This window comes from Sitophilus oryzae, unplaced genomic scaffold, assembly GCF_002938485.1.
Source record: "Sitophilus oryzae breed Bouriz unplaced genomic scaffold, Soryzae_2.0 scaffold_127_pilon_pilon, whole genome shotgun sequence".
NCBI classification, from domain to species: domain Eukaryota; kingdom Metazoa; phylum Arthropoda; class Insecta; order Coleoptera; family Curculionidae; genus Sitophilus; species Sitophilus oryzae.
Window position 1 is genome coordinate 105,835 of NW_022145926.1, and position 16,253 is coordinate 122,087.

The following is a 16,253-nucleotide window of genomic DNA, read 5'->3' on the forward strand; positions in this document are numbered from 1 at the left end:
TATTACGTATTGCTTCTGCCAGTAGCCCGCTTGGATAGCGTCGAGCGCGTGTTTCCAGGCTTTAACATAGGAGTTTTCATTTCTTTCAGTTAGTTATTCTATGGTCCCTACAAAACGTATACTAAAACATGAAAATGTAACTATGCAGGGCCATATATTGTTAAATTCTATGATATACCTAGTAAAAATATAGAATACAGGGAAAGAACCTGATAACCACCAGCCGTCCAGTGCTCTCCTGTAAAATTAGTAAAATGGCGCTTATCATGCTTTTCCCCTCGACCCTTCAATATGTAATATCATCGAGTTTCATTTCCAAGCCAACTGGACGCTGTTTATCATTCGGAACTTTCTTATCAATAAAGATTTTTTTTAAAGCTATTTAATTTGTTACATTCTTTGAAACGCATCGGTTTTTTGTATGCTCATTTTCATATTTTGAAAAGGAATTTGCAGGAAAAACATATTACATATTATAAAAGAATCAGTGCGAACAAAATTAGGTGATTATTTCTTAAAAAAAGATTATACAGGGTGGACCAAATTCAGATATTATCCTTGTTCATCCAAACTGTATTCTAGAAACTTTGGCAGCAAATTCTGCAGATAAAAATAAGTAAGAAAGTTCGCATACATGTATGTCCCAAAATGTTTAATACAGATATACAGGGTATACAAGTTTCATTTTATTTCCATTTTTTTTTCAAATAATTTCTGAAGTAACGTCAATATTTGGATGAAAATTGGTGTCTAGGAGTTCTTTGACATAAGAAATTTGATTTTGATGTTAATATGACTCCTATTTATAGGGGGCGCCACCTACATGTGTTTTAACTGTTTTAAAGAGTAATAACTTTTCGTCCGTACCTGTATAAAACTACTGAGTGAAAATGTGTATATTTCCGTATTTTTTTATGTAAAAAATGTCTCTTGGTAAAAATTGATACGAGCAACCGTTCTCAAGATATTTAGAATAGAAATAGTCAATACATGTTATTATTGACAATAAAATTAACAAGTGAGTAAACAGTTACCTGACTGAAACGATAAATTTGGGAACTTTTCATTTTTTTTAATTAATTATACATTTTTCTTCGAACAAATGATGATAAAACAGTTTCTGTTCAATTTTTGGCACAAAATCATTTTAAATTTATGATTTCAGTCTAATCTTTAATAAATTGTACAGAGTGGGTCAAATTCGACGCTTTTAAATGGAAACACCCTTTTCTATAGGAGATAGACGAAAACTAATATCGGTGTCTGGAGCTTAATTTTCATCAAAAACATGATGGTGAAAACCGCACATCGATATCTGTTACCGTTTCGGAGTTACGGGGTGTTTTTCAAGAATGTGCATTTTTAACAAATCGCTGTAACTTTTTTGCTATGAAAAATTTTGTATTTCTATGAAAACATTTCCAAAGCACCTTTTTACGTAGAATTTAATAGTTTATGTATAATTTTTTTAAAATTAATAATTTAAGAGTTATCAACAGAAAAATTGATTTTTTATTTGGGACACCCTATATATTTTTAATTAACTGAAAAGAATTTAAAATTACCTTTCCAAAAATATAGCACACTTGATATTTTGTTATAATCCCCTTCAAAATACAGAATTTTTAAAAGTTCGCCACTTTTAACTAGTAGGCTTTGGACCCCTTATTGATGATATGTCCTTAATGGAACTCGAAAACATTATATTTCCAGCAAGACGACGCACCGCCTTTAAACGCTGAAGTTATCAGCAAATTTTTGCAGCCAATTTCAAGAATAATCGAATAGCTAACCAAGATCCCAGCCATTGGCCGTCGAGGCAGCCTAACTTAGTGCCCATGGATCTAATCCTATGCATATATTTGCGGAAGAATGAAGGTTCCTTATTCTTCCATATAATCTAGACAAGAATTAAAAATACTTAGAAGTTATGAGGGGGTATCTTTCACCCCTACCGAGTTAATGAATTCCGCGAGAAATGTTCAAAAACTGACCCGTCTGTCCATAACAGAAGACGGTCGATATGTCGAACACCTGTAGCAAAATCACATGTCTTGGTTTGCTATTTATTTTTATTGTTATTAGATATAGTTTAAATGTGTTGATGTTGGTTAAATATATTTTAAATTGTTATAAAATTCTGCATCTCTCATAGGAAATATTATTTTCGTTTTAATTGGTGCGAATTTTTTTGCATTACAGCCGGTGCCGTTCAAAACCTACTTATTTAAAGAGGGCGAATTTTTATATACTCTATGTCTCGAAGAGGAATTGAGCAAAATATCAAGTATGTTATATTCTTGGAAAGGTAATTTTAAATTCTTTTCAATAAATTAAAAATATACAGGGTGTCCCATATAAAAAATCAAATTTTTGTTGATAATTCTTAAATTATTAATTTTAAAAAAATTATACTTAAACCATTAAATTCTACGTAAAAAGGTGCTTTGGAAACATTTTCATAAAAATACAAAATTTTCCATAGCAAAAAAGTTACAGCGATTTGTTAAAAATGCATATTTTTGAGAAACACCCCGTAACTCCGAAACGGTAACAGATATCGATATGCGGTTTTCACCATCATGTTTTTGACTAAAATTAAGCTCCAGACCCCGATATTAGTTTTTGTCTATTTCCTATAGAAAAGGGTGTTTCCATTTAAAAGCGTCGAATTTGACCCACCCTGTACATATGTCAATGATGCCAGTTCTCTAATAAAAAAAAATACGTATAGGTAATATTAATATATAAGACAGGTCGTAAGACAGACCGTAATAAAGACAGATTCCAAATATCTCGAGAAGCGTGTGAATAGCAGTCAAATCTAGTATAATTATTATAATGATTGGTCTAAATGTTCTGTAGATCAAAGATTCTTAACTTATATTTACTATTGTCATGTCCACCATTTGACAGATATTATATTATTAGATTGTCATATTTCTGCTCAATAGAGAATATGAGTTAAACAATTTTGAAAGTTTTGGAAATTCTTTTCTGGGACACCCTGTAATACATTAAATCTGCACTTTTTTATACCCTATTATAGGAGGAATCATGCAATTTGATTTGCTGTTGCTAACAATCTTTATCAACGAATACGTCACATAAAGGTTTACCACAAATCCATGTTGTAAACTTTATGAGATAAGAATATTTTTGTGCTAAAAATAAATGATTTGTCGTGGTTTTATTTATTTATAATGCCTTTAAGGAAAGAACTTAATAATTAATTAATTTAATTTTCCATTTCTTTTTACAAAATATGAAAATTATGGTTTTCTATTCCAAATGGATCATCCTGTATACTTATCATTACGTCCTACATTAATTTAACGTTGTTTTTATCGAATTATGTTTTTTGATTAGTATTTTTTACTATTTTTCAAAAATTGAAGTTTATACAGGGTGAGTCTTAAAAAAGTCCAATTATTTTCAGTGCTTTTAGGTTTCGATAAAAGAAACGTATTTTCTCTTTGCCATTTTTCAAATATGTCCAAAACAACCGAGATATTTTACTTTGCAAATTAAAAAAATACATTTTTTTGTAAATTTTGAGAACCACTGGATTTTTTGAAAGCACAGAAACTCCTCCACTGGTTCATTCAGTAGATTTGGGTTTGAAGAGGTGTCACTCTATATTTTAATTAGTTTTTAATACTAATGTAAACTAATATTAAATTTTATTTGTTTACATAATACATATTGTACTTGTTTCATAACTTTACTACCTTTTACAGAAAATTTCTCGAATATGTCGTAATCTTTACAACAGATTTAACATTTTAAAATCAGGTGACAAAAATAAGTAAAACTTTGTGACACCAAAAGTAATGTGATTTTGCAAATAAACAAAAGAGCTGTGATGTCACTAAAAAAAAGATAATTAGAAGTTACATTTTTTCATTAATTTGTACCAATTAAATTAAATATTTTATAGAATTTTAGTTGGATCTTTACTTTTTATTCTGATCCTCTGAAGTTTGAAACTATTTTGCACTATAGCCTGTATACAGAGCAAAAAATACAAAGAATTTGCTAAGAAATAATAAACATTATTTACTTTTTTTTAGTTAGTCCAAGATATGTACACATTCTGTTGATTGAAAAATGTAACACAACAAAAACATTCATTTATACTGGGTGTCCCATTTAAGAATGCACAGTACAGTGATTTCGTAAACCAGAGGAGATATAAAGATGATTATGTTAAAGAAAAATTGCGGCTTGTGCTGAAAAATGATAATGCATATACCGGGTGTTTCTCAAAAGTGGCTCGCCTCTATAACTTTTGTATTTTTTCAGATAAATAAACGAGATTTAGTACGTTAGTATACGTCATAAATCAGAATTGATTGACGTATTCAGTTGTTTTCGGTCACTTCCTGTTTTACCGGAAATGACTACAACTTTTGATTTTTAAATGGCACCCTCGGTATTTTTTTACTTTATTCCATAGAAAATGACACTCTGAATGGAATGACGTGTCATATGTCAACTTTTGACATTCTCTCTTAAAAAAATCGCATTTTAAATTTCAATCTAGTAGTAAAAAAATGTAGGGGTCCTATTGACATCGAAATCAAAATCCTCATGTCAAAAAACACTCAAACACCTATTTTTATCCAAATCTTGACTACAGTTCAGAAATTATTTGAAAAAAAAACGAAATAAAAATGAAACTTTCGTATTCTGTATCTTCGAAACGAAGCATTTTAAGACATAGATTTATACGAACTTTTTTACTTATTTTTATCTGATGCAGAATATACTACCGAAGTTTCCCGAATACTATTCGGACCATCCCCCCTGTATAACCCTGTTGAAATTTACCTTTTTAGGAAGTTGGTGTGTCTGCCCGTGACTGGCAACTTCCAAAAATTCAAAATGTTTCTTGACTTTGGTGACTTCAGGCAGTTCATAGTCCTCAGCAATCAGTTCATTAGCAATGGTTCCATTCAAGACTTTCTTGCCTTGATGTTCCTTTTCTTGGCCATTGGTCTGATTGTTAGTAGTAGTCAAAATTTCCTCAGATTTCTTCACTTCTGTTGTTTCTACTGGATCTGCTACATTATTTTCTGCAACTACCTCTGAGTTTTCTTCTTGTTTTTGTGCAGTTTCTTCAGTATTAACAACATCTCCATTCTGTTTTTCTTCCTTTAAGGCTTCTGGCTCTACACTATTCTCCAACCGAGCGGATTCTGATAAATCAGCATTATTAGTCTCCTCTACATTATTTTCCAGATTTTCAGTTTGCTCACTGATATCTTCCGTCTTATTTTCTGTTTGAAAAGACTCATCGCTCAGGGAAACATCGTTTTCTTTTTCTATTAAACTGTTTTCCACTACAGATGGTCCAGAAGTGTTATTTTCAGAATTATTTGAAGTGTTCATCTTACAAACGTTGACTTCTTCAGAACTTGCTTCCTTTTCTTGATCTGTTATGTCGTTCTGAGCAGTTTCACTGATATCTGTGTTATTTTCCGAGCTATTTGAAGTATTCTTGACTTCTTCAGGACTTTCTTGCTGGTTTATATCATTCTGATCAGTTTCCTGAGGCTCATCACTTAGGGAATCATCGTTTCCTTTTTCTATTAGACTATTTTTGACTGCAGACGGTTCGGTAGTGTTATTTTGGGAACTATTTGAAGGGTTTAACTTGCAAAGGTTTCCTTCTTGCTGTTCTTGATCAGTTTTCTCGATAGAGGAAGAGTTTCCGTTAACAGTCTCTGTATCCACGATCATTTTTCTATTTTTTTAACAGCGAAAAACTGAATTAATAAACGGAACAAACACAAAAGCCGGTAAAAGTATCGCTACGAATGCGGTACGAGTCGGTCGTCGCAGCGTGGTACCGTGGTACAAAAAAAGAAGAACAGAACAGCTGGAACCGTTTTAGTGAATTTATTTTCGAGACGAAATCTGAATAAATGCGCGAGAGTCGGCGAGACATGGGCGCATTCGCCGTCTGTTGATCCGCCTAATTTACGACAATGCCTAAGTAAACACGCACTCTTTTAATCGGCGACGTTATTGTTGGTTAACGTTATCTTATAAAACAGCCTTTCTACGTTAAAATTAATTAAGTATATTGTCAATTAATTCGTAATATAGCTGTAAATCGGTTTATTGTACCCAATTAAGATACAGGGTGGCCCAGTCTTCGGAGAAACCTTCATATTATGAGACTATTATGTTTCAAATTTGACTCGAGTTTATTTTAAAAGCACAGATAACATAATATATATGTGTTAAAAGTTAGAAAAAATCTATAAAGACATTCGCAAAGAAATTTTCAATTCCAAAGAGTTTTATATACAGGGTGAGTTTCCTACGATGTTCTCTATGGGTATCTCGGAAACTACTGGAGATAGAGAGTCGGTTAAATGGGGAAAGAATTGCAGTTTTGTGGGGTCATAAATATACGCCTTTCAGATTTTTGAAAAAGTTCATGGCTTACTAGATATTTCGAAAAAAACAAATTTCGGCTATTTTAAAAATTGTTTCTAATTCCATTATAAGCTATTTTCCACAAAAAGTTTTCAGATAAAAGTTGTAGATAATCATATCCTTTATGAGAATGTGCCCTCCGTTTTCTTCTAAAGCCTGTCATTTTTGACATATGACACAAACATATGTTTTTTTAAATGGAAAACATAGTTGGCCATGACTTCATAAAAAGCGCCATTTTTAAGCTTTTCAGCGATATAAGCTATAATATGTTTTCTTCGAAAAATTACTGAGTTATAGCCAAGTCTTATCATTTTTAAACAACTTCACTTAGTTAGCCATGGAAACAAGTTTAATCGCCTTTGCTCTTAGAAATGTGAAGCTGTCACATCCAAACTTCGTAAATTAAAATTACCAAAAATTGTGAATATGAATTTTTCCAATGAAGAAAAGCGTGTAGTATTATTGGTTCAACTTTTCTTGACCATACATTTTCGAGGATACGTTGACCGGTGAATGTTACGTTTTTTAGAGAAGGGTTTTCAAGACATGTTAGGAAAGTTAAATTTAGTTATAGCCAATTCTTATCTTTTTTGACTAATTTCAATTAGATTGCATGGTATTCTTATTCTGTTATGATTTATAACTTATAAAAAGTCACAATATATTACTAAACGGTTCCTTACAATTTACATTGAACAAACTAAAACTTAAAAAAACAATATCATTGCATACACTTTAAGTTATTTTAGAAAATGTTCCGCCATTATTGTGAGTAGTATCTTTTTAAATCTGAATTTCTACCTATTCTCATAAAAGGACGGGTCGACTTAATTAAACTTCTCTAGTACCGCCACTCGAGAGCAACGACGATTGAACTTGTTTCCATGGCTAACTAAGTGAAATTGTTTAACAATTATAAAAATTGGCTATAACTCAGTAATTTTTCGAAGAAAACATATTATAGCTATATCGCTGAAAAGCTTAAAAAATGGCGCTTTTTATTAAGTCATGGCCAACTATGGTTTCCATTTAAAAAAACACATGTTTGTGTCATATGTCAAAAATGACAGGCTATAGAAGAAAACGGAGGGCACAGTCTCATAAAGAATGTGATTATCTACAACTTTTATCCGAAAACTTTTCGTCTAAAATAGCTTAGAATTAGGGACAATTTTTAAAATAGCCGAAATTTGTTTTTTTCGAAATATCTAGTAAGCCATGAACTTTTTCAAAAATCTGAAAGGCGCATATTTATGACCCTACAAAACTGCAATTCTTTCCCCATTTAACCGACTCTCTATCTCCAGTAGTTTTCGAGATACCTATAGAGAACATCGTAGAAAACACCCTGTATATATGTTGTATATATATATATATATATATATATATATATATATATAACAACTTATATATATAGTATATATATATATATATATATATATATATATATATATATATATATATATATATATTCTTATATATATTCTTTGGTAACGTCAAAAATCACTTGGGACGTTTCGTTTTTCTGGAACCATCGTCAACTTTATTTTTTTAAAGACTCCACTTTTTGAACACAAACATTTTTCTGCGGAAATGCATCGTTTTTGAGTTTTTCAACTTTAGTATAGCCAGGGGGTGACAGTGAAATAGGAAAATTGGAAACAGTCATTAGTGTCATTCCTGTCATTTAGTTGGTGCTCTTTGAATATATGTAACCATTTTTCTGCGGAAATGCATAATTTTCAGTTTTCAACTATAGAATTGCTGTAATCAGGGCTACTTTAGTTTAGCTTGAAATCAGTTATGTAAGAACTATTTGTTTATTTAGTTGGAAGCCTTTTGAATAGTATGTAACTATTTTTTCTGCGGGAAATGCATACTTTTCAGTTTTCAACTATAGAATTGCTGTAATCAGGCTTACTTTAGTTTTGGCTGAAATCAGTTATGGCAAGAACTATTTGTTTATTTTAGTTGGAAGCCTTTTGAATAGACAAGGACAGCATTTTTTTGTCTAACTATTGTCTAACTTCACAGTTTAGAATTGACAGATTTCAGTTTTCAGAGACAACTTCAGATTTGTTCTAGAACAAATTCGAAAATATTCGATTTTTAATTCATTCCGTTTGGTTTCGTTTTCCTGAATAGTTCAATTCATATTTCGGCTGAAATTTTTAAATAGTAATGGTAATAAAGTAGTAACCATTTTTTCTGTGAAATGCATAATTTTCAGTTTTCAACTATAGAATTGCTGTAATCAGGGCTACTTTAGTTTAGCTTTCGAAATCAGTTGCGTAAGAACTATTTGTTTATTTAGTTGGAAGTCTTTTTGAATAGTATGTAACCATTTTTCTGCGGAAATGCATAATTTTCAGTTTTCAACTATAGAATTGCTGTAATCAGGCTACTTTAGTTTTAGCTGAAATCAGTTACAAGAACTATTTGTTTATTTAGTTGGAAGTCTTTTTTGAATCCTGGAGAGAAAATGACGTTTCTGCAGTAGTAGGTATGTCCCATGTATATGAAAAAATAGGTGATAAATAAACACTGTTTTTACATTTTTTAGATGCAAAGAAAATGGTGTTATAATATCTTTGATCGGCGATTTTTTCTGAAAATGGAAGCAATTTAATAAGGTAAGATCATTTTTTAACTATAGCCAACATTCGTTATCAACTATAGAATTGCTGTAATCAGGGCTTACTTTAGTTTAGCTGAAATCAGTTATGTAAGAACTATTTGTTTATTTAGTTGGAAGCCTTTTTGAATAGTATGTGCGATTTATCGTCAATAATGCAATAAATCGGACTGATAATCTGATTATGTTATCCGACTAAAGTCTTTTTTGCTTCTTTTGATTAATAATCCCTCTTTGGAATAATGGACGCTTTTTTAAACAGTATATTTATATTTTTATACCCTATTGATATTTTCACATTGTTAATTTTAGTATATAAAAATTACTGTTTTCAGGGCTTTTTAGGTTAGAAGGAAATCAGTTATGTAAGAACTATTTGTTTATTTGTTGGAAGCCTTTTTAAATAGTATGTAACCATTTTTCTTGCAGTGGAAATGCATAATTTTCAGTTTTCAACTATAGAATTGCTGTAATCAGGGGCTACTTTAGTTTAGCTGAAATCAGTTATGTAAGAACTATTTGTTTATTTAGTTGAAGCCTTTTTGAATAGTATGTAAACTATTTTTCTTGCGGAAATGCATAATTTTCAGTTAACTATAGAATTGCTGCAATCAGGGCTACTTTAGTTTAGCTGAAATCAGTTATGTAAGAACTATTTGTTTATTTAGTTGGAAGCCTTTTAATAGTATGTAACCATTTTTCTGCGGAAATGCAGTTACGTGTGTTTATTTACAAATGCTGTAATCAGGGCTACTTTAGTTTAGCTGAAATCAGTTATGTAAGAACTATTTGTTTATTTAGTTGGAAGCCTTTTTGAATAGTATGTAACCATTTTTTCTGCGGAAATGCATAATTTTCAGTTTTCAACTATAGAATTGCTGTAATCAGGGCTACTTTAGTTTAGCTGAAATCAGTTATGTAAGAACTATTTGTTTATTTAGTTGGAAGCCTTTTTGAATAGTATGTAACCATTTTTTCTGCGGAAATGCATAATTTTCAGTTTTCAACTATAGAATTGCTGTAATCAGGGCTACTTTAGTTTAGCTGAAATCAGTTATGTAAGAACTATTTGTTTATTTAGTTGGAAGCCTTTTTGAATAGTATGTAACCATTTTTTCTGCGGAAATGCATAATTTTCAGTTTTCAACTATAGAATTGCTGTAATCAGGGCTACTTTAGTTTAGCTGAAATCAGTTATGTAAGAACTATTTGTTTATTTAGTTGGAAGCCTTTTTGAATAGTATGTAACCATTTTTTCTGCGGAAATGCATAATTTTCAGTTTTCAACTATAGAATTGCTGTAATCAGGGCTACTTTAGTTTAGCTGAAATCAGTTATGTAATAATTTTTTGGTTTATTTATGAAAGAAAAAAATACAAAATACATTTTGAACTGAAAAGACCCGCCATTGAATAACCGGAAACGGAAATGAGTAATTAAGCCATCATGTCCTTATCATGTCAACCTGTCAATTATGGAAAATTAGTTCTCCAGACGACAACGAAGGCTTTCGGTATCGTGTTTCAATGATTTTTCTGTGGAAATGCATAATTTTCAGTTTTCAACTATAGAATTGTTGTAATCAGGCTACTTTAGTTTAGCTTGAAATCAGTTATGCGTAAGAACTATTTGTTTATTTAGTTGAAGCCTTTTGAATAGTATAACCATTTTTTCTGTGGAATGCATAATTTTCAGTTTTCAACTATAGAATTGTTGTAATCAGGGCTACTTTAGTTTAGCTGAAATCAGTTATAAGAACCATTTGTTTATTTAGTTGGAAGGCTTTCGGTGGCGTATCGTGTTCCACGATTTAACACAAGAAGTTGACACTTCTTTCTAGTTAATTAACTATAGTATAGCTGTAATTAGGGCCAATTTCGTTTAGCTGCAATCAGTTGTGTAAGAACTATTTGTTTATTTAGTTGGAAGCCTTTTTGAATAGTATGTAACCGTTTTTTTTCTGCGGAAATGCATAATTTTCAGTTTTCAACTTCAGAATTGCTGTAATCAGGGCTACTTTAGTTTAGCTGAAATCAGTTATATCAGAAATATTTATTTATTTACTATCTGGAAGGGGGGGGCTTTCAAAATAGAAAATCACGAAAAGTTCAATTACTAAACGGATTACCACTGGGCTCACTAACAGGCGACTTTGCCCCAATTTAAGCCACCCTGTATCTCTTATACATATACACACACCGGAAAAATCTAGTGATATCATTTTATTAAAGTTAAAAATAAATGTTTTGAATAAACAACCACATATTTGTAGGCCGATTCTTTCTACTTCGATTGAAACGAAGTAGTCACACTAGTTATTTCTAAATTTGGGATATTTGCAGAAGTGTTTGTGCATTTTTTGTCAAATGTATAAAAAGCACCTACCATCAATTGTTCGAATTTAACCTGTACTGGCTATGTTTTTTATGATAACTGGCCAGAATTCATTCAAATAACTCTGTTTAGTATTAAACTACATTATGGAGCGTAGACATCTTAACAGAGACGAAATGCTAAGGGCCATGGGTATGCTCGAAGCTGGAATGCGCCAAATCAACGTAGCTAGAGCATTAAATACAAGGCAAGGTGTAATATCGCGATTAAGTGCACGCTACCGTGAAAGTGGTGATGTTGCAGAAAGGCACACAGGGCGACATCGCATTACTACCCCTCAGGAAGATCATTTTTTACAATTAAATGATCGACGCCGACCGACTCTTACAGCACCAGAGCTTAGTTTAATTCTCCAGGAAACACATAATGTAACCGTTAGTCCTGACACTGTTCACAATAGATTAAGAGAGGTCAACTTAAGAAGTAGACGCCCCTGGAGAGCTCAACCCTTAACGAGAGGAAATCGAGAAGTACGATATTTGTGGGCTCAAGATCATGTTCAGTGGTCGAATGAACAATGGGCCAATGTTCTCTTCACGGATGAGTCACGCTTTGGAATTCATCCGGATTCGAAAAGACTTAGGGTATGGAGAGAACCGGGAAATCTTATTCGGTTAGATCATGTTCAGGAAGTGCACCCTTATCAAGGTGGAACAGTTATGGTCTTGGGAGGAGTCCAGTTAGGCCGAAAAACCGATCTCGTTTTTCTTGAAAGGTTTCTAACAGGAATCACATATCGTGATTTAATTCTTGAGCCTGTCCTGTTACCTATGACCTATGCTAATGATTTTGGGAGAAACTTCATTTTCATGCATGACAATGCACGGCCTCATACAGCCAGAGTGGAAGTGAGTTTATCAATGCTCATCAATTAAACATCTTACCCTGGCCGGCACAATCTCCTGACCTCAACCCCATCGAGCACGTATGGGACGCGGTCCAAAGAAGAATTTTGAGAATGGGTATGCCTCGTGAAACTCGTAGGGATCTGGTTCGGGCCGTGAATGCAGCGTGGCAGGCTGTACCCCAAGAAGAGATCGACAACCTGATCAGGAGCATGGAGAGACGATGTAGGGCTGTATTGAACAGTAGAGGAGGCCATACCCTTTATTAAGTAAAAATGGTTTTATCTTTTTTTTTTAATTCACAGTTTAGAATAAAAAAAAAGATGTGTGTATTTTTCACTAAGTTCAACAAAAATCAAGGTAAATTTGAAAAATTCGGTAAATTTCGCATTTTTATTTCCAATACGTCCTGTAAACTATTTGTTTATTTTAATTTTATTATATCAGAAATGCAAATAATAAAATTACTGACGATGGCTGGATAAAATTGTAATATCCCTAGACTTTTCCGGTGTGTGTACATACTGCCATTACTCGCTGACGAGTATTCGACATTTTATACCTGTATCTCTTACCGTTTCGTTGAAACACCATGTATACTCTGAAATCATGTCTGTACATTTAAAGCTCTTTAAAGTTAAAAAACAGCAAATCCTTTCTACCCCTTAATATCTGTTCCAATTAAAAAAAAATAAATGAAATTAGCAGCCTTATGTGATCTAATGTTTCCTTTAAAAATAGTAATTAAAATAGGGTCGTGATGTAAAAAAAAATGTCGATAAACTCATACGTGAAATTTGGGACAAAATTTTCCTACATGAAAAAAGTGAAATTCTAAAGAAGTACTAATAGTCTTAGTAAATTTTCGAAAAATTCAATATTTTTTATTCAGCGAAATTATTCCAAGTTAGAGTATATCACCCTGTATATAAAATTAAAAAATTCGGTTGATAAAAAATGGTAATAATTTGACTTTATTACGACATCTGGTAATCATTTTACCAACTACAGTTATAATTTAGAAGGTAGGTAGTTATTGTTAATGTATTGTTAATAATGTAGTTGCGACATCTAACATTGTTTAACTGTACCATCGAAAATAAGTTTATATAATCCTTTATTATATTCCATTTTACTTTGGTTTCCATACCACAGATGGCACTGGAACAGAAATTAATTCAAATTCATCTCTTGGTATTTTTGACGAAAAATAATAGTAATTATACATTTATCTACTCAAATCTTAAAAAGTCTTTTACTTGTTTTCGTTTTCAATATCAATATTCTAAAAAGAATTACAAAAATAAATGACAGGAAAGTATATACCTGTATTGAATATACCGGGTGCGTCTCAAAAGTGGCTCACGGCACCCCTATAAATTTTTTATTTTTTCAAACATAAATTAGGATTTATTTCGGCCACATCTAGTTGTTTTCGGTCACTCCCTGTTTCACAGGAAATGACTACAACTTTTGATTTAAAATGACATCCTCGGTATTTTGTTACTTTGATTCAATAGAAAATAACACCCTGAATAGAATGACATTATATCATATGTCAACTTTTGACATTTTCGCATATGGTTTATTTTAAATTGTAACGCGGTTCAAACGACACCTTGATTCTCGTATGACGGACAATTTGATACCACAAAGTGTGTGGTATCAAATGACTCGTAAAAAATGCTGTTTCCAAATATGCTAACGAGTAATCAGCCACTCTCGTTCATGCTATTTAATTAAAAATTTTATTTTCTATAATTTTTTTCTTGTATTTTCAGATATTTTAATAATTATATCGGCTATTCTGGAAAGAGACGTATTTCACAAATTAGGGATCATTAAAATCGGTCCAGTCGTTCTTGAGTTATAAATGGTGTAACTATTCCGACTTTGTTTTATTTATTTAGATTTATTTCTGTTATGTATATGTATATACCTATATGAAAAAAAGTATATCTAAATTATTGTATTATACGATGTATCGTAATTGCTTTTATTAATTGTATATTAATCCAACAAACTATAGGAAAAAGTCGATAAGGCCTTTGATGGTGATCGAAATAAATATTTGCATGGGCATTTACTCGCCAATTCATCAATTAGATAAGGCTTCTCGTTTATCAGGGTTATTTATCTTCTATTATCCTACGTGTGGAAAAATTAGGAAATTGTAGGTAATGTATTTTTTTCCTTGTTAGACATACATTCAGTAGGCAAAATACATTATACAGTCCAACCTTTTCAATCAGAACAGCTAATTGTACACTATGCATGTTGTGCAAAAATAATCTTATGGTTATTTATGTAATAATAAAATATATTATATTGACAGTTATTTGATACATAATTACACGTACATACATAGTGCACAATTACACATTAAAAAAATGCATATGACCATAAGCATCTATTCCACATTGGTTTTCGACTGATCTTTTGTTGAAATACTATGTAAGACTTAATTACGTAATTACGTAGTTCTGGAAACTCTTTTAGTAACGTAATATGATGCTTTAGAATCATATTCTGCGATGCCCAAGCTATACAGGACATCCACAAGCTGATAATATAAGTTCTCCATGTTAATCATTCGCCAGTCAACTGACAAATATTGAACAGCGGCATTTCTTGAAAAAGTACCCAGGATTTTTCCAAGGAATGAACCCACTTCAAAGATTTAGACATTACTTATTGAACCGATTTTAAAAACCTTTGAAACCACTCTTGGGGATTCACGAACATTCTCCATCTTACAAATAGTTTTTAATATGTTAACATTATCTTTCGATTTCTAATGAAAATACAGGGTGAGTCAACGATAGAGTAAAGTCCATTATCTCATTTGTTTCGAGGTTTACAAAAAAATGTTAAAAATAAAAGTTACAGGGAAGGTTAAGATACACATTTTAAAATTATTGTAGAGTATACAGGGTGCTTCAAAAAAGTGTGGCGGATATAACATATGTTTTTTTAAACGCAATACCCTATTTTTTATTTTATTTTTAGATTCTGCGTAAAATTCCATAACTTTTTTACATATAATGTTATATACCTAAAATTAATAGTTTTTGTAATATTTAAATTTGTTTAAACAAATGTTAAATTGCAGTGTGGTAAAAAATTGTCAGTGGTACCATTGTTTCTGAAGTTGAAATACCAAAATTTCGTATGAGAGTTTTATAAAGACGAAAAAAAAGATAGATCTAAAGATATTTTAGTTAAATGCTACAGGGTGTTCAAAATATATTTATGAATTTCAACTACTTAAAATTAAAAAATCTCAAATTTTTTAAATGGTACACCCTATAAATTTTCATTTTTCCTGATAGATTTTGCACAGCTCTTCAACTTTCATTAAGTATGTCATATACCTATTTTTAATAGTTTGCGATTTATTCCAATTTTTTCTATTTTTAAACTAATTTTTGATACAATAATTACGCTATAACATCATAGTTGCCGTGACAAAACGAAAGTATTTTACTTATCTTTAACAAGTAGTTTAATAATTAGTTAAAATTGTTATTATTAGTTAAGGTTAATTAAATTTACTCAAATCAACTAAAATCTTAGTCGTGAAGTTCTTGGTGTATTTCTGTATTATGAAAGATAACACTTGAATTTTCCGTCGGGGCTAATAGCCACAGATTAGGGTAATACTAACTGGATTATCTAATTGTTGACTACTGATATAGGATTTTTTTTCGACATACAGTAAAGTTTTTTTCTCGTAGTAATTCTGGTTTATAATTCATTTCGTAAAGCCAATATTACTAGACCCGCGAAACCGTCTCATTACACACTGAAAATAATATAATATAATATAATATTGAAAATGTTTTCTAGATAATCTACATCGAATTCTTATAGTGCTTAACAAAGTACTATATAATACATAGTACTGAGCCAAAAAATATGTTTAT

The 16,253-nt window shown here is 31.2% G+C and overlaps 1 protein-coding gene across 1 annotated transcript in view; it reads right to left on the bottom strand.

Moving 5' to 3' along the window:
- LOC115874421 (myb-like protein D) overlaps positions 1-6,008 on the bottom strand; it is a gene marked incomplete in the record, with an annotated part of 34,098 nt that extends 28,090 nt beyond the window's left edge. Inside the window, 1 exon segment of the mRNA XM_030889585.1 lies at positions 4,834-6,008. Within this exon segment, the coding sequence (XP_030745445.1) occupies positions 4,834-5,745 (912 nt within the window).
- Positions 6,009-16,253: the final 10,245 nt, after the last annotated feature.